The 23,714-nt window shown below is 40.7% G+C and overlaps 2 protein-coding genes across 2 annotated transcripts in view; both read right to left on the reverse strand.

Moving 5' to 3' along the window:
* The window catches only part of prr36a (proline rich 36a), a 29,076-nt gene extending 23,914 nt beyond the window's left edge, over nucleotides 1-5,162 (reverse strand). The window contains exon 1 of the mRNA XM_058640482.1: nucleotides 4,828-5,162. The gene's annotated coding sequence lies outside the window, so the exon portion shown is untranslated. The remainder of the gene's footprint in view (nucleotides 1-4,827) is intronic.
* A 4,183-nt stretch (nucleotides 5,163-9,345) lies between these two features.
* On the reverse strand, nucleotides 9,346-23,706 carry mcoln1a (mucolipin TRP cation channel 1a). Its single transcript, XM_058641614.1, has 14 exons — nucleotides 23,561-23,706; nucleotides 17,734-18,002; nucleotides 17,482-17,649; nucleotides 16,635-16,791; nucleotides 15,796-15,880; nucleotides 15,163-15,259; nucleotides 14,527-14,626; nucleotides 14,210-14,316; nucleotides 13,803-13,952; nucleotides 13,212-13,313; nucleotides 12,589-12,711; nucleotides 11,561-11,767; nucleotides 11,341-11,471; nucleotides 9,346-10,909 (listed from the first exon to the last, which is right to left on the reverse strand). The coding sequence occupies exons 1-14, from the start codon at nucleotides 23,592-23,594 to the stop codon at nucleotides 10,873-10,875; spliced, it is 1,767 nt and encodes a 588-aa protein (XP_058497597.1). The 5' UTR covers nucleotides 23,595-23,706; the 3' UTR covers nucleotides 9,346-10,872.
* Nucleotides 23,707-23,714: the final 8 nt, after the last annotated feature.

Below are 23,714 nucleotides of genomic sequence, written 5' to 3' on the forward strand. Positions count from 1 at the left end.
GTCCACCACTTTATCCTAATGGGCAGGGGAGTGCCAGCCTCCAAACCACAATGACGGGATCAACGGCACCGCACGGATTCACAGCCCCAAGCCAAGACTGACGCTGGAGACCTGCGACAACGTCAAGGAGTAAATGATGAAAAATAGTTTAACCCCGAGTGTTGACCCAAACAGATGCAGCACAACAGGCATTAGGATTGAATTTCCATGGGTGTGGAACCAAGACCAACACCCGTTACAGGCTGTAAAAGCAGCCCACTTCCAACTAGATCTTTCCAAATGCTCTCTTCAGTGCTACTGGTGGTGGTGTGCTTTCCATTCAGCTGCCACAGGCAGGGGACAGGCTGAGGAGTGCCAACATCTGTGCTACAAATAATAGTAGAGATTTCAGTCCACAACCAAAGCCTTCATGTAGAAATTCAATGATCTAAATTAAATGGCTAAGAGGGGGAATTATTTAAAATATCAACATCCTAACTTAAAGACAAAATGATTTTCTCAGAAATCAAGTATTCAAATTTAACTCAAACCAAACATGAACATTGCCACAACTATTAAATTAATGGCACGCTTTGCCCCATGCCTATAAAAAAACAAAAAAGACAGATGCCCTTTGAAGGCAGAGTGCAGTTGTAAGCACATTCTGTTCACACACTGTAACTGTAAAGAAATGTGAACCCTTGACCCGACATCCACCATTACCACTCACAGCTGTTGCACTGATGCCCAAGAACTCACGCAAATCCAAGCAAACAGCCCAAGTCGACCGTGAGATATATTCTGAATGGTATATTATATGCAACAATAGAGCCAAGCTGACACCAGACACAACGAATGAGAGTCAGTCGACTGATATGTCGGTAACCTGCATTTCTCTTGGACGGTCATGGCTGACAAAGGATTACTGTCATCTCATTATGTGCTATAACCCTTCATTAGTACAGTACTGCAAACAAAGACCCAGTCATCTTAGAGTTTGACATAAAATATACATTGCATACTTAAATGGTGGAGAATTCAGAAACAATCAACTATAGAATGATAAATTAGCAATTTTGGGATTTACTACTTGTGTTTGAAATTGTAATTTTGATTTGAAAGTGACATATAAACATGAAAACTATTTATAAAGTCATATCGAAGATATGTAGTGTACTAGTCATTTTACTTCACTGGGCAGCAGTAAAGCTCCTCGCACTTGATATTTTAAACCATTTTATACCAGTCTTAAGGTTAACGAATGCATTGAGAATTAATTTGAGCTCCTCTTCTGGCTTGTATTGGCCTTTAGGAAGAGGAAAGGGAAAGAGAGGTGTGGGCAGAGGGAAGTAAATAAATGACAGGCTGTGGCCCACTTGAGAGGCTGATACAACACTGAGAGAGGAAGTGGGACTTGGAACAGAAACTGAAGAGGCAGAAGCTGCTTCTGCTCCATAGATTCTCCACAGAAAATTTAGACGGGCACAGAGGGCGACACAGCACATTCTACACAAAGTTTGGGATTTATAGAAAAGACCAACACGATGGGAAACATGCGGAGAAACTCTGACCTATGCGCATGCATATAAACAGGAAAGAGGAGAAACTGTAACTCACAAGGATGAATAACCACAAACTGTTAAAACAGATGAGACCTATTTTTAAACGAATAACCTGCTTGACTGATACTCCCTCTAACGCATGCAACCTACATAAAACAACAAAATAGGAGATACGTTATTGCAAGATAAAATTTTATATAATGCTGTAATTATTGAACACATTTATGTTTACTTACTTTCGGTTTCACCTTGTTATGGTTTCACTATAACAGAAACCCCTTTGTTTCCAGTTTACAACGGCATACTGTACCTGAATAGTCACGTGATATGCACATTAATACAGGGCTAAAATGCTTGTCTAGATGCAACAACATTTTCAAAAGAATACGTCGTAGTATGAAGGTAGTTAGTATCCGTGACCGGCAGTAGCAGTACTTCATAATCAACACTATCTCTTCCAAATCCTATAAATTCAGACTTCAGGTCAACAACTCAAGATGTACACAGTGATTTTATTCAATTCATGTTTTTGTCTGAAAACAAACTGACATTTTTTTTATGTGGTAGTAACAATACTTGATGTGAATTTTCTTTCTTTTTCCTTCCACTATCATGTCACCAATTGTGTACATACTGGGATTTAAAAACTTGCAAAAGAAAAGGGAAAGTAAAAGTTTAAGTAGCAGTTAAGGGATTTTCGCATCACAGCACCAGCGACGGATGAGCTCCCTACTGCAAATACCTGTTGGTACGCAGTCCCTGAAAGGTGACTCACTGTAAAGATGACCCTGCAGTGGGTTCTTTGTTGGAATGAAGCCAGGATGTCAAAGAAACATGAGGAAGAGAACATTTGCACGAGTCATTCACACTCCTCAGCAACTGCTCACACATCCTAGCAGCAGTGGCATGAGGGTTTTCAGGTGGGGACACTCTCGATCTGCATGTCAAATACCTTTTGAGCCACTGCTCCCACACCCACACTGCCCCAATCACTATCTGGACTCTCCACCCAAAACACAATGATCAGCAACACTGCTCTATCACTGCGATCTACAGACGATGTCATCAGTCAACAGTCTGACTCTCATTACACACCACCGCCCAAGTCAAGAGGAGGACAACTCTGCGTGCATGTGTGCAAATATGAAAACAAAAACAGATGATGGAAATGTGGGAATGATTTATTAACTGGGCAATAATTCAAAAAGTGCAAGATACTTCCAACACTTCAAATAAACACCAATAACGCATGTCATGCTGCCGATTGCATCCACTCACTTCCTATTGACTAGGGCTCAAATGATCACTATAGACCTATATTTCTACTTTTCACAAAGGGATTCCAAGTACAATGTGTTTTTAATTAAATTTTGTTTTGTAATCTGAAACAATTACAACAGCTTTTCAATTGATTTAATCTTCAACTAAATACTTTATTTTCAGGAGGGGGTGGCTGCTGGAGCCAGTCCCAGGTGACATTCAACAAGTAGCAAGGAGAGTACAACCAGGACATGTGGTGCTGACTTTTAACTGATATCAAATGATAAACACAGGCATCTGCAGTATACTAGACACTGGCCATGTTCAAAGTGCAGGTGAACTGGATCAGATCTTTTCAGGCAGACTGTCCGTACCGTTAAGTGCAAGTGAGCAAAGTGGATTGTTTTCACATTCAGACATAACCAACCGATCTCTAAGAGCTGCTTTGGTAACATCGCAAGTGTGTTTATGTGTGTGACTAATGCTGGAAACATGGAGGTGCATCATTTGCTCTCCAGACAGCCACCCAGTCAAGTCGTCTCAGGAGAACATCTCATCTCATTTACATGCATGTTAAAAGTCTGAGTTTAGTCAGACTAACACAATAATTAAGTTTTCTTAATGTCAGGTCAACACACGTTAGTCCAATCGAGCTAGTCTTAGTCCCATTAATGCCATTCATAGACTCCTGCATGTATACACTTTATTGGACTGGAGTCAGATTTGACCTGGTAGTAGAAGGAGACGTATGAAGTGCAGTACAGTTGCAAGAGAAAACACAATAGCGTGGACAAGGGCGAAAGCTATTAAGAACCACTTTTGCACTGACAAAGGAACATGTACAGCAGGTACGAAACATACAGAATCAGAGCATGGTGCATCGTCCCACTTATTTCTCTGTGATGTAAAAGGTCAACAGGAAGATGATTTAATACACACTAGCTTATAGAGAGGTACAGCGCCACCTCATACACAGCCAATTATACAAATTTTCTCCTCCGCACGTATATTCGGATTAGACAAGTTGCACGATTGCATGTCTTCGGCCTTAATTTAATTATTTTATTTTAATTTAAACGGTGCATGTAAATGTACTGAGGATTCCCGACAGGAGTCTTCTGATATACTTGAGTATAACATGAGTAAAGACTTCCAGCACCAGATTTGTTATCGTCATTGTGCACTGAAGTCTGAATTTAAGCAGCCAGAATGTGAGAATTACCCAATGAAATCCACATTTCAAAGCACCTCCAAATGGGGTTTGAACGAGCTTTTTATGCTTTCAAAATCCAATTGGCATATAAAACGTGGATATGTCAAAACAGTTTTTATTTAGAAAAATGTATTTGTTCTGGCAGCCTGGACAAGGCCATTATCTCCCGTTTCTTATGCCAGCAGCAAACCATACATGTTTTTAAACTTTAAGTGCAACAACTTGAAATACTGTCAAAATACAAATCATACAATACTGATCCTAGTGTTGTTTTGAACCCCCGTGGTCCCTGAACTCAACTTTCGTGAGCATTGTTTTACGAGTTTCTGGGTGTTTCTCCACGCCTTTAAGTGAATTGATAAACACCATTTGTTTCAGGGGGAACAAACACGGTGCTGGTGGTGGAGCAGCAGAAGGCCCACCCGAGCTTCTCCCACAACAAAAGCGTTGTCCGCGAGGGCAGCTCGGGGAGGGAAGCAACACGAAGCTGGGCAGTAACATGCTTGAGACCGAGCCTACTGACCACCGTGCTACTGAGCACCACAAACGTGTGCGTGTTTAAGTCACACCACCGCCCAGCCGTGCCGAGCTAACGTTCCACATCCATCACCACATCCAGACTGACCACTCCACATGACAAAAGGGCGTCTGGCTTTCAAAACACATGATGTTTTGTTTATTTAAATAAATATACTGTAAAGAAATAGCTGGTTTAAACAGGATATTCGAGGGCATGTTTCGGTAAAAAAAGAACAACAATTTAGATATTTTCCCCACAGCTGGAACCATTACAGCGTAGTCATTGCGGTGTACCTCTCAAACGCCGGCGCCTCAGCTCCTGAAGACTCGCAGCCTCTGGCTCCAGCAGCACGAAGGTAGTATGTGTCGACAGTCGAGCAGAGCCGTACATTTAACAATACAACCGCGCAGACAACGGCAGCCGTGGCGTGCTTGCTTGCGTGCGTGCGTGCGTGCGTCCCTCTCTGTGTCCTTCCCACGTTTGAACAGCGCCGGGCGGCGGCGGTAGGTTGCTCCCTCTCATATAGGACGGACTAAGGGGTGTGGGAGTGACTGGAGGGTGTCCCACTGAAGACTGGAAGCACATATAACGCGATGGTGGTGGCGTGCTTACGAAGGAGAATGCAAATTAAACCCCCACTGGACCAATCAACAGCGCGAGACCCGTAGTTAGGCAAAGCAGGTGTGACGTCACATTCAAACCTAGCTCAAGCTCTGCCCTGTGGTTGTGGAGGCTGAGTGCAGGGCCGACGCCACAGGAGGACGTGAGTGGGCTCAGCCCCCCCATCCCCCCCCCACACTTGTATTTTGGCACCCCGTAGACTGCATTTAAAATATATTGAGTAGCCACCAGGGGGCAATTCCTCTGATAGCACAAAAAGTCAATTTATTTATTATTTCGCACTTGATTTATATTGTGAGTAAACATTAGTTAGAGTAGTTAACCCTTCTGTTACCATTCCTGTCATCGATACTTTTCATTACCGTAACTCCTACACTGTTTGTGAGATCTAGACAATTCCAAAAATATGGACTGGCCACCTGTCCAGGGTGTGAACCCGGCTTTCGCCCTATGTCAGCTGAGATTGGCACAGCACCCCCGTGCGACCCTCATGTGGAGAATAAAATGGTAAAAGACGGACTGATAGATACCGGAAAGCAGCAAAATAGAGCTTTGCGCCATATACTTGTCATTACGATAGCCCTCAGGACTTGACGAGATTCACTAGCATGTCCAACGTTTGTGACTTCAGCTTCTCAGTACTGTAATTCCTAAACGGTTGAATAACTGACAGATATCGAAAGTGAAATTTATCTTGTAAAAAGGGGCAGAAGCACTCACTCATTGAACTCGTTGAATTTTTCGACAATTCTACAGCCATAAAATCAAAACAAATCCAGGCGGCTTGATTATCATGATGGTCATAAGAAGGTTAATGGTCACTCTTGCTACTTTTGGGTCTATCTTCTACAATAGCATATGGTGTTCATTTCATAAATTATGTTCCCAGGCGCTAGCCAATGGAATCACGTTGAATGCATTTTGCTTGAACACTTCACAACCTAGGGTCTTCTCACTGTTACCATGGTACAGTGCGGTACGGCATTACCAGTACCTTTACTTAGTAGGTGGGTTGTGCACTGTGGCTGATCGTTGCGTCCTACTGATATGTAGTGAACTATAATGTAAGTATTTTACAGTTACACTAGTACAGTAATTGAGTAAATATACTATCCACCATGTAATATACTCCACAAAAAGTGAAACGATTTTAAAAATAAATACATAAATAAATAAATAACAACCTCAAAATAAGAGTGTAAAGTATGAAGTAAATGTTTTTGGGCTTTAAAAAACAACAACAAACAAACAAATAAACACAACTCACTGACTCCTGGGGCTCTGTAATTTGTTTTCTGTGGCTAAACAGAGATAAAACAGAGTACATGATTTTCATCTGGTATCTATGTAGTTTAGTTCAAACAAAACATCCTCAACCTTAGAGTTGTCAAACAGGAAGTCATCAGCAAATGATTACAGGGGAGCTCCAGAAACTTGCACCTACATAAATATGCTGTCTAAACATTAAAAAAAAATCATCATCATACAACTAATTAAATAATACAATTTGCCCTCCTCGCTCTTCTGTGTAAAAACACACTTGTATCTTTTTTCCTCACAGATTGCCTTGTTTTTATTTTAGTCTAAAAAAACACAGGATAACAAGAGGAAGTAATACTTTCGCAATAATATCCAGACGCATGACATCTCATAAAGGTCACCGTCACACAGAAGGCTGTCGTACACAGTGTGTTTTTAACATTATTGTTGGAAAAGCAAACTGCTAATAATATCCCTGGGGTAATATCTCTCAATGCATGAAAGGTTTGGTACAGTTTAAAAAAGCTTGTATGGTTTGGTCAAAATTGTAGTTGACATTAAATCCCAGATTCTCTTTCCTTCACGTCTTGTCTAGTACAGTGTCCACTTCCCAATGGTACAGACTCACAGTAGCTGTGATCTGAATGGCTTTTTTCTTTTTAAACATTGTACTGCAGCTGCAGGCTCCACAATAGAAATCAATGAGATGGGAGGGGGGGGGGGGTTACACACAAAGACTATTGCAACTCACAGAGGGAGACAGAGTGAATGGGTTAAGATTTCTGAAATCCACTGTTTTCTTTAATAAAAACTCCGAGAGGAGGAGGAGAGAGGGTGGAGACAAAGAGAAATCCAAAACTCTTGCGAGTGGAGGGAGGAATGAAGGCTTACCAGAAACCGTCAGTGCACACATTCTTAGTGTGGCTCAATGAAGAGTGAGAGTGTGAGTCATGTCTCAGCTCTGCCTCTCTCCATCCCTGCTCTTTACATGACTCTGGCAGTTGTTTCATCAGCAGGCCGTCAGTCTTTCCAGTCGGCGATTGGGGCCCTTTGCTGGAGCAAGGGGGGAAAACTCTCAATAGAGTTTCACCAATTCTCCAACTTCTGTTGCCTACTGCATGTAAGAAATGTGAGTGCAGGCCGTAAGCTGCGTTTATGTGTTGGTCCGGTGTTTTGGTCTGTTGCACCACCCAAATAAAAGCCTCAGTGCCCCTCTCAAAAATGTCTCAAGCAGACAAGTAAAATGCGGAACTGCATTCAAATATAGACGGCTGAAAAAGGGCAAGGAAGTTGATGACATGAGGATACTTCTCTCCGAGGAAGGGAAGCAACACAGGAAACTTCAGCCAAGGTTAGCCGAGATTCTCCCTTGGTGGATATTTAATGTAATAGTCTGTTACTGTCACCTTGTCGTCTCCTCCATCATGTCTCATCAGTCTCCAGTGCTGCTCTTAGGCATACACACTTTCACTCTCATTCTCCTCCTGTTGCTGACATGCTAAATGCATTAAATAGGTTTAATGTTTATATAAAGAGAACAGACAGTTATGTGTATGCGTTTGTGCAGGAACACAGTGCAACGCCAAATGTAATGTCCCAGCAATGTTTTCAACTGGGTAGCAGTAGCCATTTTAAATACAAAAGGTTATATATTTTACATTTCATACCTTTAATTTGAACCTGCATAAATCACTTCTTCTTGCCACAGAAAACTAAGATGTGGATATACCACAAGTATGACAGATAACCATTTTAGTCTCCGTCTTTTATTTGTCTAAACTAGGCTCTAAAGGCATCCATCATTATATCACAACTCGAGAAGCTACTAAATCCCCTCACATCCTGCCCATCCATCTCAGATTGCTTTGTAATGCTGTTACACGAGGGTGTGGCTCAGTGCCCAACTCTGGTAAAACAGAATTAGGAAAGACTGCTAATCTACAGGACCTCTGTTATAATACACAGACGTGGCTTCTTTTAAAATGTGTTTCTTTAGTGTGGTCCCGTTCACTCATCTGCCCAAACATATCACAGTGAGGACAGCTGCACGCACAGCCTGTGGTACAAACACACTCTGGAAAGGCCCCACACACAAACAAACAGACACGCACACCAAAAGCAAACTCAGTGAATAAGACAGGAAGAGGAAACTACAGCTGCGGCAGGTTTTGTGTTTTGTTTTGTTAACATAAAAGAGCCTGAAGATCAAACAAAAAGTCACAATTGAATAACTAGTGAACATTTCAATTGAAGCTGGGAACCAGCACACTGAAACTACCAACGTCCTACATTTACGCTCATCATTTCGAAATGATAATTCTCTTTTAGGAAGATTTTTGAAATAATAATAATAATATTAGTATATGAGATGTGCCAAAACTCTTCTCTCACACACTGACACAAGGCACTGAAGCATCATCAGTGCAGTACATAATGGAGGACAATATTAGGTTAAGTGGGTGGAAAAGCAAGGATGTGCTACCTCAGCTGCCAAGCCTCACTTGGAAAGCTCAATAACCAGGAAATGAGCTCATCACATTGGTCTGCTCTGAAGATGAAGAAAAAACTGAATTGTAATTTCCCTTCCCTGAGAGCGTCGAGCTGCAGCGTCTCCACCGCAACATGCAGGAGATTCACAACAGCTGTGTCTGAGTACGTTCTGGATTGAAGGATTTTATTTATAAAATAAAAAAAATCAATCATGTCACGTCTGTCAAATTCTCCATGTGCCTCGGTCATCTGGTGGTAAAAAAAAAAGTTGCAGTCCTTTCATACAGTGCTGCGTGTCTCTGTATCCAAACACATGAACTACACGCTCCCTCTTCTGACGACTCAACGGAACTGCATTTAAATAAAGACTTCCATCTTCCACAACCAGCGTTAATATTGAAGGTGATCTGGGAAAATGAAGTTTCTACACTGGCAGCAAGTAGATGACCACAGGTTTGTATTTGTCAAGTACAAGCACAGATTATTTGTATAAAAACACAATACCATAAAACTAGAATAAAAGGCACTAAATACATTTCATGTGACATCAACAATAAGTTAAGGCCAGTGTTACATTTGGCAGACACTTTGCATTTACTTTTCTTTTCATTGTCATTGAACAGTCTATTCATGTGTTACAGCTTAGATCACAGATCATCTCTTCTCAATAATAGAAACTATTTTCCTAAACAAATTCTCAAGGCGAGAAACTGTGAGCGTTTTAAGCAAACAAAAAAAAAAAGTTAATAAAGCATCCACTAACCATCAGTTCAATGGACTACAGTCATTATGAAGACAACAAATCCTCTCATTATTCAACCTGCTCCATATTGTAAGGCAGTTCAAACTATTTCAGTTTTTGTTCTACATCCCAATTTCTTTTAAACAAGTAAGATACGAGTCTGACTTCAAACTTTGGCATCATTAAAGGAAGGCACAGTGTGTGCACGTGGCCCCGGGGAACATCTTCCATCATTGTAGCTGACCACAGGCAATACTGAGTGCTTCATTAGTGAGTGAGTGCATCCCATTGAATCGATCACTGCTCAGACAAATGCAACACAATCTGCCACAACAATCGAATGCAGCAACAGACACAACACAAGGATCCACATTTGCATGCAATGTGATGCTTGTGCAGCAGAGCCGCGGCTAAAGAAGATTTGAAACTTTATACTGTGGGTGCAAACAAATCGACCCAACACCCGAGACCTCATTCTACATATCTGTTTGTGGTCCTCTTGATTGTCCAAAAAAAAAAAAGATAGAAAAGGTAGAATCGGCAGCGTTTTCACAGTCGTTCTAGCGTCCTCTGCCAAGTAGTTTTTGCAATAAAACATTTACTTGAACGTGTGCATAGGTGAAAGAGATAAATTGCTGGATATGGTTCGTGAGTTTTTTTTGAATGCCTCATTTTAAGAGCCCTGTCCACTAGAGGTAACACACATTTTAAATACTACAAAAGGAAAAAAAAGAAAGAAAGAAAAGAAAGAAAATTTAAACAGTCAGTATTATGTATGTACAATATATCTGCAGTCAACATCATGGCACTTGTATCTTTACCACAGGTACCGTTCCTGTTCAGCCTTGTGCATAATTAAATCCTTTTCAAAGGATTTAATTATGTATTTAATTTAATTAAATACTGATTTGTTTTAAACACAAAAAAATGTCTTAGCAGTAGTCGTCCATGAGTCCTCTTCCTCCACAGAGGTCAAGTCCTGTCCATCACCAGGTTTCAATTTTGTATTCATGGAAATGAGTGCAGGAAGAATAATATGTCCAAATGTACCCCTGTTTTGTTCCTTAAATAAAAAGAAAAAAAATTCTGGTCCAGCTGAAGGCACCTCTTCCTTCTCATGAGTGCTAAGTGTTTAAATCCAGACACCAGAGCCACTGCGAGGTGGTGCAATGTCTCCCTATGGCCAGCAGGGGCGGTTAGTGAGCTACAGTATCCAAGGTCAACCTCAGTTCACCAGCAGAGCGTCTTCATACGTCGTCGTTCTGTGGGAAACGTGTGTAGAAATGGCTCATGTAAAGGATGCAGTACAGTAACTCATTAATCATTCACCCTTAGAGTCATTATTGTGACACTTACTTACTTTCTACTTTACTTAGAATCTCAGACTCTTCAAATGTAGTGTGTAGGAATAGCATCAATTTTCCTCATTTGTAGAAGCATTATTTTCACAACCGAAAGAAAATAGCCTTGTTCTCAAACATGTTAACAGAAGATAGTGCATTTGTGGCTCCAACAAGTACTACAATAGGGTCAAGTTTGTATCCTTTTTTTCCCAAAATATATTTGTATATACAATATTTACAACTTGTTTCAAAAGCCATGTGGCATCCTAACTGGAACTAAGACAGTTTGTATTCAGGACTCCCCAGAGAGCCGATTGTTGTTGCCCTCATCTCTCTCCTCTCCTCCTCACCTGTCACAACAGCAGAAGAAGGAGCACGGTGACGTCTCCAGACCCCGAAACTTCCCAGAGTTCGGTGCGTCTGTACACTCGGCCACAAAGGCGTGCAGGTCTGTGATGTGGAAGGGTTCTTGGGTTTGGTGCTGTGGGGAAATCGATGAGAATCCACGGCTGTTTTAATAGATCCGACACCCCCCCCAAAAAAATGTCAGCCCCATTTATTATTTCCTACCTTAATAGTCTCATAGGCTCCTGTGATGAGAGCGATAAACAGTGACAGCACCATGTAGATGAAGAGCGAGATGAAAGTGTACAGGTAAACTTGGCTGAACAGCCACACCAGAGTACTGCTCTCCTGCATCCCCGCGAACGTCACAAACATGTCGTCGCCGTTAATGAGGGAGAACAGACACTCTGACACCATGGACAGTGAACGGAACTGAGGGGGGGGAGACAAAACAGTGAGCAACAACACACCTCTGCACTATTGTGCTTTAAACAATGTTCCACAACGGACACTCAGGAGGCAGTTTAAATCTGATTTCAGGGATTGGTTGCACACAATGCTTCAACTCAATAATCTGGTTAAATTTAATGTGAACTTCCCTTGAACCTCACTTCTGTTACAAAGAATGAGGATGTTCATGCCATTATTACTGCTCTGTTATAGGAGCTGACAGGATTAACACAGTATATTTTCAGTACTTCAAAAGGAAACCCATTAGACTTAAAAAAAAGAAAGAAATAAAGATAGGAATATGGTGAAGAATCAAAGTGTAGATAGATGGAGAGAAAAGACTTCATAGCAATAAACTCTTCTCACTAATTATTTACAAAAACAAAAAGATTTGTAGTGCTATTTTTGAGGGATACACTTTAAAATCTAGCATGTGCATGTGTGTATATCTTTGTATATAATATTCATATTTTCCTCTTTTCTTCAGAGGAATATCATATTTGCAGTAATAGCACTTCTGTCTGTGCCATTGAGTCACTGCTTGTGTGTACATGTTCTTTTTTGTGGTTATGCTGTTTGCATTTGTGTGACTGAATAAAGTAACAAACATACGATGTACAGGTGGGAAGGCAAGGCAGGCTGGAAATGTGTGTGGAACAGAGAGTAAAATGTTGTTTTCTTCATGTTAGTACTGTTTTTAATGGATGTAGGTTATTTTTTACTATTCTTCAATCCAACACTTATATGAGTGTTATAATTACAGACTTAAGTAAATCCTACAAAAGAGTTTTAGTTTTATTCACCTTGACATGGTACGGTCCCAGGACAATCCAGCCACAGAAGCAGTAGCCCAGATAGATGACAGCCACACAGAGACAGAAGCGGATCACGTTTGGTAACGCTGCTCGAAGTGTGATGATCAGAATCTATGGGAGGCGCAGAGATATTGGACAAATTACACAACAGTGTGGGAGAGAGCACGGACAGTAGATTCACTGGGTTTATTACATTACATCAAACCATTAAAGATCCAGTGCGTACCTTCTGTTGCATGACGTATGTCTATCCCCAACCCTCACCCTCTGTCACAATAAGCATTTACCCCATCACACTGCAAAATACCCAGGTATATTAAAGGAATACTTCACCGATTTGCATTTAGCTTTATATTACTGGAATAGGGGTAGTATTTTTGTATCTTCATTCTTCCGCTTTGCCTCCGTCAGTCATGACGTAAAACTAATCACTGTGCCGCACAAGAATGACACAAGAACAAAACGCTGCTAGACTGAGAAACACAGAGAGTGTCGTGTGTTGTAAACCCATTTGACAATGGTTTGAACGTAACGGACATTCATTTATACTTCCTGTGTGCATTGCATTTCTACTCAACTCAACTCAAGCCAACAGTTTATCAGTTACTTACATTGTATTTCTGGAAGAAAGTGAGGTAGCGAATGACTCCAACCCACACCAGAAGAGTGGAAGTCCCTAACAGGATGCCACAGAGGTCATAGGAGGACATATTCTGTCAGAGGAAAAGAAGAGATGCTGATCACTATAATAACTTCTATGTATAACCTCCATTTATGTCAAGACCACTAAAAGAAATCAACATTTTTTTCCATTTCAGATCCACTTCAGAAGTATTAACCTGTAGATAAATTCCTGTTTCATGTAACGTAAATTCTAGAAACTCTAAAACTGGGAAATTGCACTTCACAATGTTTAAAATAGAAGATCAAATTGTGTTGTGCAAGTGTAAATCATTGACTGATAAAAATGAATTTGAGTTAATGGGAACAATTGTTGGGAATATAATAATTTGATAAGCTTATGATACAGCCTCAGTGTTTGCAGTGTCATGATTGTAATGGGCGACAAAAGAGGATAAGAAGCATTCAGAAGTTTTCCTTGGGTATTATATCCAAAGATATCCCTCACATAAAGCACAAAGCTCCAAGAAAAACTACAGGAGACTTTGTCATTGAAGGGTGTTGTGGTTCGCAGGACACACCTTAGACTCAATGCCGATTTTGATGACACTCCCCGTAATGGTGAGGATATCGCTGATGATTAGGAGGATGTACCAGCCATTGATGAACTCCAGCCGGTCTGCCCAGGAAACTTTACGATCCAGAGTTTCCTTAAAGAACTCTACAAACTCCTAGAAATCAACAGAGAGGCAGTAGGGGGAGTTAAAACACTTACAACAGGTTTGACATCTCTGCTCACCCTCACTTTCCAATACCCATCAGGGTACTATTACTATTATTTCCCTCAAATTTTCAGGCATTTTCCCTCAATTTGTCAGAGCGCAGACTCTCACTACCTGAAGCACGATTCTGTTGGACTGTTTTGAGTTGTTGCTCGTTCTTCGGCGCGTTCACCCTGTCCTATGTGACTGTGACAGAGTTTGTTTACCTGCTGCAGGATGATGCCTCGCAGTATGGAGCGTCCACAGAGCAGCAGGGACACGGTGCACACCAGAGCCACAATGATATCGAAGGCTAAACGTGAATAGTTTTCAGCTGTGGGGTTGGGGGGGGGGAACAAACAGACAGACAGACAGAGCCTCCATTGTTAAGACATTCTGTATTTAAAAAGCTTATTGTACTGACATTTCCTGTTGGTTCGGTAATGTTAACTGTCAGCGGTTTTTAACAGCCTCAGTCTTATATTTCATGCTGTTCTCTCCTCTTCTCCAACAGTCTCAAACATCCACTCATCCGGTGTCTCACCTTGTCCAGAGACGCTCGGGTCTTTGCACTCCTTTATCGATGCCTGGTTGTCTAAACGAATCTTCACCATGCCGCTGTGAGCCTTGTTGTCCATAACAATCTGGACGAGAGAGAGAGCAGGTCAACACACAGTTTACATCCCCTGACTCCATACATTTGTTTTATATTTAGTCCAGCATTTCAGACAATGAAGCCAAATAGAATCTAGCAGCAGATTTTGCAATTTAATTTGTTCAAGAAGTCTGACAAACTAGATCAGTGTTGATTATACACAACTACATATGTCTATATACAACGTTTTTGTTTCCACTACCAATATCATAAACTTGAATATGTACTCATACGCATATCGCTTCCAAATAAAACAAAGCACGTCTAACTAACTTCTTGCATTGCAGCCTCTCAAATCAACCTATACAATTTTGAACTAAATTTCTTTAGGAAGACGATACAGGTCAAAACAAACTTGCACCAACAGACTCTTGAACAGTTTTTTTAACACACACACACACACACACACACAAAACAGTATAACCCTCAATTCTCCTATCCACATATTGTGCAATATTTTTGCTTTCTTGTTTTGTTTCCTTTCATGTTGTAGTTTTACCACGTGCCATTAGTGTCTATACTTACCCTTATGTAAAAAGTGTAGCAGTCTGGAATCTCGTTGTTGATGATGGTCTGTATATTGATTGCCTTCAGCTGGAACTCTATGGTGACATTGATGAGCCTTGAAGCAGACAAGACGGAAGGAAACTCGGTGAGACTCGTATGGTGTGATTCTTAATAGTATTCAATAAAGTGGTATTTATTTCACATATGGTTCTTGCATTTAACATTTGCTCTGGTGTCATGACAACCTCACTCAGCATTGATTGAACCACCTTATCAGCAACCGTGTAGGGACTTAATAGCTGCATTGCTTTCTTCATTTAATATGGCTTCCAATTTCACATACAGGCTTTTATTTATAACTAAAGGCAAAACATTTTTCCCTTACTTGAAGAGGCACATTTCAAAGTTTTCAGACGGATGCAGATTATCGATCTCTCAAAATCAAAATGATCAGAGCTAAAATATGCACGCCTCTGTTTGTGTTTTCACGTGTCAAAGCTGTGTCAGCGTCCTTGTACACGCGCTTCGATGAGCATGTGCAGCAGAGATCAATCGCATGTTGAGTGTCATCATCTGTTACCACAGAGATAATCCCAGCAGTGGAGGCCAGACAAGGAGAAGCTAAAGCCATTTATAAAATCAAGCCTTTACTTGTGGAACTTGAGGGTGAAGTTCTTGTAGCTGGTGCCGAGTGAAGAAGCCGGAGGGACCGACATGGGGTTCACACCTACGCAGGCTGAAAAACAGATGGAGAAATGTCATGTTGAGTGAAATACTGGCATACACTAAAGTTACCAGATTAGAAAAAAAACCAACCCTCTAAAAGTCAAGATTTTAACATGAGATTGTTTGTACTGCTGATCTCACTTCCTTATATTTGGTTAAAATTTGAATCAACCATTTGTGAAAATGAGGAAGTAAGAAACTCTGAGGCTATGCAACAGCATTTATGACTGGTATTGTGTGTATGTTTCATCATCATTTTAGGTTCATAAACAAGATGTGCTGTTGCCAAACGGGAATTAACCTTAATCTGCATTTATTTATTTAAGCACTGTACAATAACTTGTTATTCATTAACACATGGAAAAAGAAGAATCTCTGCTCTCTGCTCGCAGATTGCACTCACCCAGTCGACCATATTATGCAACCTTGACTCGGGCATCTCACAACTTTAACATTTTATAATACAAATGCAACACATTGAAGTTTATCCTTGAGCACTGCGTGACGTTCACTTTTTTAAAAGCAAACTACGTGTGTATTTGAAGCACCCATCTTTTTATCACTATAGTACAGTTTTCCTTAAGAGTTACAAAGAACGTTCACTCATACACTCCTGGTGCATTGTAACTAATATTTCAGCGGATCAACACATGCCTGTTCACACTTTTGCACGACACAGAGAAGTTTCCTTACACTGTAACAGATGTTAAACCAAAAAAAGTCCAGAAATATCTCCTTCCCATGCTACAGTGTAGTTCACATACCTGTGATGACATGGGGGTCTATAGTGAAGGTATCATTGGCTGGGTCTATCCGTCCCTTCTTGTAGTACTGTTGGCAGAGGGAGAGCGCGCTGCCATTCACACCAACATCGTAGACGTATGCGTAGCGCCCCACTGTGGTATTTGGTAAGGCAAGGTACTGGAGGGAGATGATAATAATGATAATACGTCTTCAATATAATCACTTTCTAAACCTCTGTAACAGCAGCCCAAAACGGAGCAATAAATAAGACCAATAAAATATATGAAAAGCTTGCAGCAACAGCTAAATAACATCAAGTAAAGTCAGGAAAGGACCTGTTTGGGAGGAAAATATGTTTGAGATTTCTGATCTGATTTCCTCAGGCAGTTCATTTGTGTCACCTCTCTATTTCAGTCTAGCCTCAGGAACAGAAAACAGAAGACTGCCTGAGGATTATAGACCCTGTTTGTACATTGTAATAACATCAGTCCTGAGTGATCCGATCATGGGCAGGCAGTGCAAAGTGAAGGTCTAAACAAATTTGTCCTCAATGAGTCCCAAGATCCCATCACAGAAACCACATTTGGAGGTGGTTTGCGGACACGTGTCCACATTCCTGAGCTTCATGAACGCAGTCCGTCCTCTCAACAGATTAGAGACTGCCAGTCAGTTTGTTTTTATCAGATTTTTATCCATCCATAAAGTCAGCCTCCACTTATGTCTGTTTCCATGATTTTTGTCCTTGAAAACAGTCACGACATAAGTGTCCTGACAAATGTCAGGTGTGAACAGACCTATTTAAGTTCTGTCTGCATATATTCAGATTAATAAGGATCATGAGTGACTAAGAGGTTCCTGAGAGCCTACCTGGTTCACAGTATAGAAGATGTGGTCATAGACATCTTCCTGCGTGTACACAGCAAAGGAGTCGCCTGATGACTCATCGTAGTCCTTGAGGAAGAGGTGCTTGAAGGTCATCGTGTTCTCCTCCTTGAAGGTCACCACCACTTGGTTACTGAGGCCAAACAACACTAACTGCAACAAAGAGGAGACGATGGTGACAGTTAGTTAGACTGACTCAAGGACCTGATGCTGTGGTGGCAAATTAAATTGGTGTACCTGAGCTGTGACAATAATGATCTTGAGCAGCTGCAGGCCCAACTTAAAAGGCTTGCGACCCTTGGCGTGATATTTATCACAAGGACTCATGAAGAAGTATTTCAGCTTCCTGCGAAGGGCTTCCTCTCCATGCTCAGCCCCGACCCAATGGCCCGCTGTCGCCGCGGGGAATTGATGGTTGTTGCCATGACAGTTACTCTGATGGTCGTGCTCGCAGCTGCTGTCTGTGGAGCCGTAGCGAGTCACTGGAGAGGAGTGGCCTTTTTTTTCTAGAGAGAAAAAGTGAAAAAGATGGCACTCACAGTCATGTTCCAGGCAAATGTCAATGCTTGACGAAAATTATCTCAGTCATAAAAAAAGTACAGACTCAAGTTGGATATTTATGCTCATACCAGGTCTGAAAAAGGTATGATAAAAGTCTTAATTTGAGAAATCATCCTGACAGGCGCTACCGACCCCAGATACATTAGTACAGTATCAGCATATGATGATGCAGAGCAAAGGAAGGGACATTATCACAAGAGAATTTCAAAAAGATCAATCAGTAATTACCATGACAAAATGTGAGATACATTTTTGTTCCCAATGGATGGACAGACAGATTGCAACAATTGCATTAAGTGGGTTAGTAGGGTAGACCTTGAGTCTAGACACTCCCTGAAAAACTCGACTGCACCTTCTTTCCAGTGACACAGACACTTTTTTAGTGACTTTTCAGCCTCCTGTCCCCACCACAACTGAGTCTTCAGTTTTCTCTGCTCTCACCTCAGTCTGACATCATCTGTCTGGCTCTCTCTGAGCGTGGCTTCACTTCCCTCTGTCCACCTCCAGCACTTTGAGCATGTGCTCAACTCAGTGAACTAACCCTTTCAGTGAGTTAACCCCCAGAAGATGCAATCGGTGAAAACAGGGTACGTATATGTATAGATATAATACAATTTTTACTGTTGTTTTTAGCTGTTTTAGCTAAATATCAAACACTATAAATGTTTCATTGAGTACAGGCTTGTGCAGAGAGACCTACTCCACCAACGTCTTGTGACCAGAATGTCAGTCAGAAACACAGAGATCATGTGAGCTATGTGGGAAAAAAAGCAAAACAGTAAAAAGACTGTGTTCGACTGATACTGGTATTGGCAGACACACCAACACATGATTTCTGCAAACACTGTTACACTTTTAATTGAGTTAAATGAAGGGAGGAGTCCGCCTGTCTTCATTCTTTCTTTTATTTTAAAATATAAAACATGATCTGATGTCAAAGGTAAACTATGAATGTTGTACTTTGACCAGTTTCCAGTGTTAGCAGCTAATGACTGATTAGAGCTAAAATGACAGCAATGTGACATTTTGATTTGTAAATGTCTTCGTGTAATAAAACTGTGACCTGCTATGACTTCTATTATCTATCCTTTTTAAACGCTTTACTACAAATGCTGAGGTACTGATTTACTGTGCACATTAGATACGGAAGTACAGTGTTCCTACACAGGTGAAAGTGATGGTCACATTTTAAATGACTACATTTGCACAGAGTTGTGCAACAACAGAGATTCTGTGTGCAATGTGGGAATGAAAGAGACACAATGAGAAACTTCTCCCCAAATACATCAGTGAGCAATCAAAACAACTTTGAAGCTGTCATTTTAGGATTAAAAAGAGCTGCTGTAACGTGACCCTTGTTGATATGTGTAACCAATCTTGTATTTAAATGACCACAGGTCAAAGTCAAAAGCTACCAACCTAAAAATGAGTTCTGAGGAAGAGAACTACACTTGTAAAAGGTGCGAGAAAGACAGCAGGATGTTTATGATTTAAAACAAAACAGGGTCCTTGTGTAACTGTGTCTGCAGGACTAACCCTACCTAATCGGGGAGTAGTCACAAAGTAGGCTAATCATGCCGTCACATGTCTTCAGCTCACGAGAGCAGCAGGCTGCTTGAAGAAACTATGAAGTACAAGAGTCACTCATGTTACATTCTAGGAAATGCAGAAAAGAGCCAATTCTCCCCATATCCATATGAGGTGTGTATGTCTGTGTGCGTATTACTAAATCATTAAACAATAAAGTATGAAAAAAATTTAGTGTATATGGCCAATACGGTCTACTGCAATTTTCAAATCGCAGGAGGCACAATATTTCTGTGTGTCAAAGTATCATTAGAGATTAATTACTGTCTTGACCGATAAAGTTACCCATTCCCTCTGATATCGCAAATCCTCAGTGAAAATAATCACAATTAGATATTTAATCAGAATCGTTCAGCCCTACTAAAAACTGGACTTATATTATTATTCCACATTTTGTCAACAACAGATTATCCATAACATTTCCAACAATGATTCAAGCACACAGTCCATTTGATTTAGTGTCCTGTTATTATGCTGCCCTCCAGCACACAAATGTGGCAAGATGTCAGCTTCGATGACAGCGGATCATCTGCCTGATAGATATTGTTCTTTTTCAACAATAAAAATAAAAACTCAAGACACTAGACACAAATGCGAGACTCTCCCGAGAACAGAACAGAACATAGTGCACCCTGAGAAATGGTTACACTTATATAACAATAACAATGATTGTGCTGTGTATAACTTCAAGCACTGTGGAAATGACTGAACCTTTTTTAAATAGTAAGTGGTCAGCATGGTAAGGCTGCATAAACTGCAGAGTCAGAGTGACTCCAAGCTAAAAAGATGGAGTAAGTCAGTGGAGCAAAGCAAAAGCTTAGCAGCATTGTCCAATGGAAACGAGAAGTGAAACACACAAACAAACAGTACTGGTGTTTTATATTAGTCAGCACTAACTGTAAACAAGACGAGAGTTCAACAACAGAACATTCGGCTGGGGAGTTTGGGACTGACGTACTTGGCACACCTAACCCTGACTGACACTGCAATCGAACAATGGAACAAATGGTGTTTGGCAAATCCTCCCGTTTGTATGACACTTTGCAAATCTCAGTGTGATTTCTTTACACACGTGCAGACTCCACAATTAAACAGAAGCAGCTCATGTTTCCTAATAATGCAGGGTGTATTCAGTTTGGAAGATCACTTCCACATTTCAAACGAAAAAAAATAAATAAACACTGACATTGAGTGACATTCTTTCACCTGAATCCATACGATGTTGTTCTGTTTTTCTGCATATGTCAAAGTTTGAACGCAAACTTTTAATCCCAAATTCGAATACATATTTGAATTTCAAACAAAAGGTGACAGCCATAATGAGTAGTGTTAAGTTAAAAGACAGATGGACAACACGGTCCTTAGTAAAGAAACACACATTGAATGTCTAGCACAGCAGAACGTGGAGCTCTCTCTCTCTCTCACGCATGTACAGAGAGAGAGGAACGGTGGGGAGAAAGAGAGAGAAGCGGCCAGATTTTGGTAATTACTCAGACGTTATCGGAGGCAACAGAAGTTCTGTACTGGAGCTTTAAGCAGAATCGGTTTAAAGACCTTAAGAGACAAAAGCTTGTATTTAACTACTCACAACCTTATATGGTTCAATCTGAAATTTTAACTGGCTATGACTCACATAGAAAGTAAGTAAGTTAGAACCTGAGATTTTATGATGGGAAATATTGTTTTTCCCACACTGAACCAAATCCACTCTCTAATAATATGAGCACTTCCTTGTGGATAAACACACACACACACTGTAGAGACTACAGCTTTTGTTGACTTTCTAGTCTACTTGAAGGACACAGTCTCTCTTTGCTCCCACATGTATGTGAGAGTCTGCTAAGGCCCGAGGGATCTAAATTTCATCACCAGCTTAGACTCCCTCACAGATGCAGAAGCTAAAATATAAGCCATAAAAAGGCAACAGTATTTGTTTGTGTGTCTTGTACTTCCTATTTAATCACTAGCATAAAGACGCAGCTGTTGCAAGGTCACAGGTACTCTTCCTCATCCTCAGAGTAGGAGTCATACTGTATCTCTGTAAGCACGCCTAATGTGTCACCAATACACTGTGCAATACCATAATAACCGAGAGTGACAGCATTTTCCTTAACTCTGCTAGACGGGAGGCAGCTGAGGTGAGAGCTGAGGTGAAAAGAATGAATCCAACCACTTTACCATTTCAGGCAGACAATAGTGTGGAAAACAAGTGCACACAGTTACAGTATCTTTGATCAGAGGAGTGTGTCGCTCGTCATGGCAGATAGCAATCGGAATGAACAAATGTGGATTCAAGCCACTGACCGAGCCCATATCTGGCTCTTCTGGTTCATCACTGCCTGTGGAGCATTGGCAGAAACGCTGATGTAGCCTCTTCCCTGTCAATCAAAAATCCCTACGATAACAAAGTCTGTCAACAACTCAGTATCAGTGCCTGGATCTAGTCTGACAATCCACAGCGGACGGCCACCCACAGACCGAGTCCAAAGTCACAATCATACCAGAGACAAATTTGAAAAAAGATTACTGTGCTCTAGGTTACTTTGCAGGGAGGAGGTGAGTTTTTTTTTAATGCACAGAAATCCATCCATTTGCGGCCAATTGTTTCATATCAAGTGAAAACATTTTGTTCAGTTTCAACACACCATGGGAAAGTGAACACAGTTTAAAGGTCAGTTCATCCTAAAATCCTAAAACAACTGACCCTTTAACTTAACCTCAGACTGTGTGTGTGTGTGATGTCACCAAATGCAAACCATGCAGACTTTTTTTTTCCTTTTACAAAATCTTTCTAGTGAGAGGATTCAGACACAGAAAATGAACGTTCTCACTCAAAATCCTCCTGTGGGAAACTATTCTCTGTGCAGCTGTACTTGATCTACTGTACAATGCCAATCCTGCAAAAAAAACAAAACAACTGCAGACTCAACCATGCGTAAGAGGAGCTTATAAAGAGAGAGAGAGAGTCATGTATTTGAGTAGATGTGGGGGAGATTATTTAGGTGGTGCAGCATCTGAAAAAGACAGACTCTTGACAACAGTCTTTTTTTTTAGACCAAAAAAAGTGGAGTGATTTCAAAGAGCCCCTCAGCTTTTTTGCTTTAAACTCTCAGAGGAAATCATGCCTGAAATTACCCCCAATCACCTACACACAACACATGTTGTGAAGCTGTGTTGTCCTTGTTGTCATATCTTATGGTTGTTGATTATGTTTCACATTTGTTGAGAATGTGTTGTTTTAATTGTCCGTTCGTCTGTGAATATGTGTTGTATTTTAATGTTAATAAGTTGTTTTACATTTGTTGTGAATATGTTCTCTTTGTAAATATAATAGCTTTATTAGGATGTTGACTTCTCCAGCAGAGACTTTGTGCTTTGTTTCTTGTCCACAGACAACAGATGTGAAATTACCTTATAGAGCCAAGAAGCTGTACACTGGCTTTGCCTATTAAACTAACAAGTAAAATAAATACATCATAGTAGTAAAGTTGCAAATAGTAGTAGTGTAGTATGTAAACCCTCAAAAAACAAACCCTTTGACTACAGAATAATAGAAATTCCAGTCACAATATTACAGAACCTCAAACATCTTTGAACAAGAGATTTAGACACTAAATCTTTGATCTTTTTTTACATGAAGAATTATCTTTATTTTCCGCCAGATCACTATGGTCACTGAATTGAATCTGTTTTGAAGTTGTACTTCTACCTGCCGTTACCGTACATTAAACACTTCAAACACAATCCTGTAGCTGAGTGTGAACCAACTACAAATGTTTTACAGACGTACAATGAGATGACTCTTAACGTTAAAACAACTGCTCTTCTATTCGTGTGAAAAACAAACAAACAAACCAGACAGTTTAGTTTAGTTAAAATCTACAGCATCGTGAGGTTAAATGAGGAAATGCGCTACCTGCTGAGAAGTCCCGGTGTCCTGTCGCAGCCATGTCTTAACAGACATTAAACGGGGAACTACTTCAGCTCCGTTTTTCCACTCCGAGTGTTACAGCAGAGCACAATACAGTCCGGACACAAACAACAGTCCGGCGGAGCTGCTGACTTCCTCT

This window comes from Solea solea, chromosome 10 (genome assembly GCF_958295425.1).
Source record: "Solea solea chromosome 10, fSolSol10.1, whole genome shotgun sequence".
In the NCBI taxonomy this organism is placed as follows: Eukaryota; Metazoa; Chordata; class Actinopteri; order Pleuronectiformes; family Soleidae; genus Solea; species Solea solea.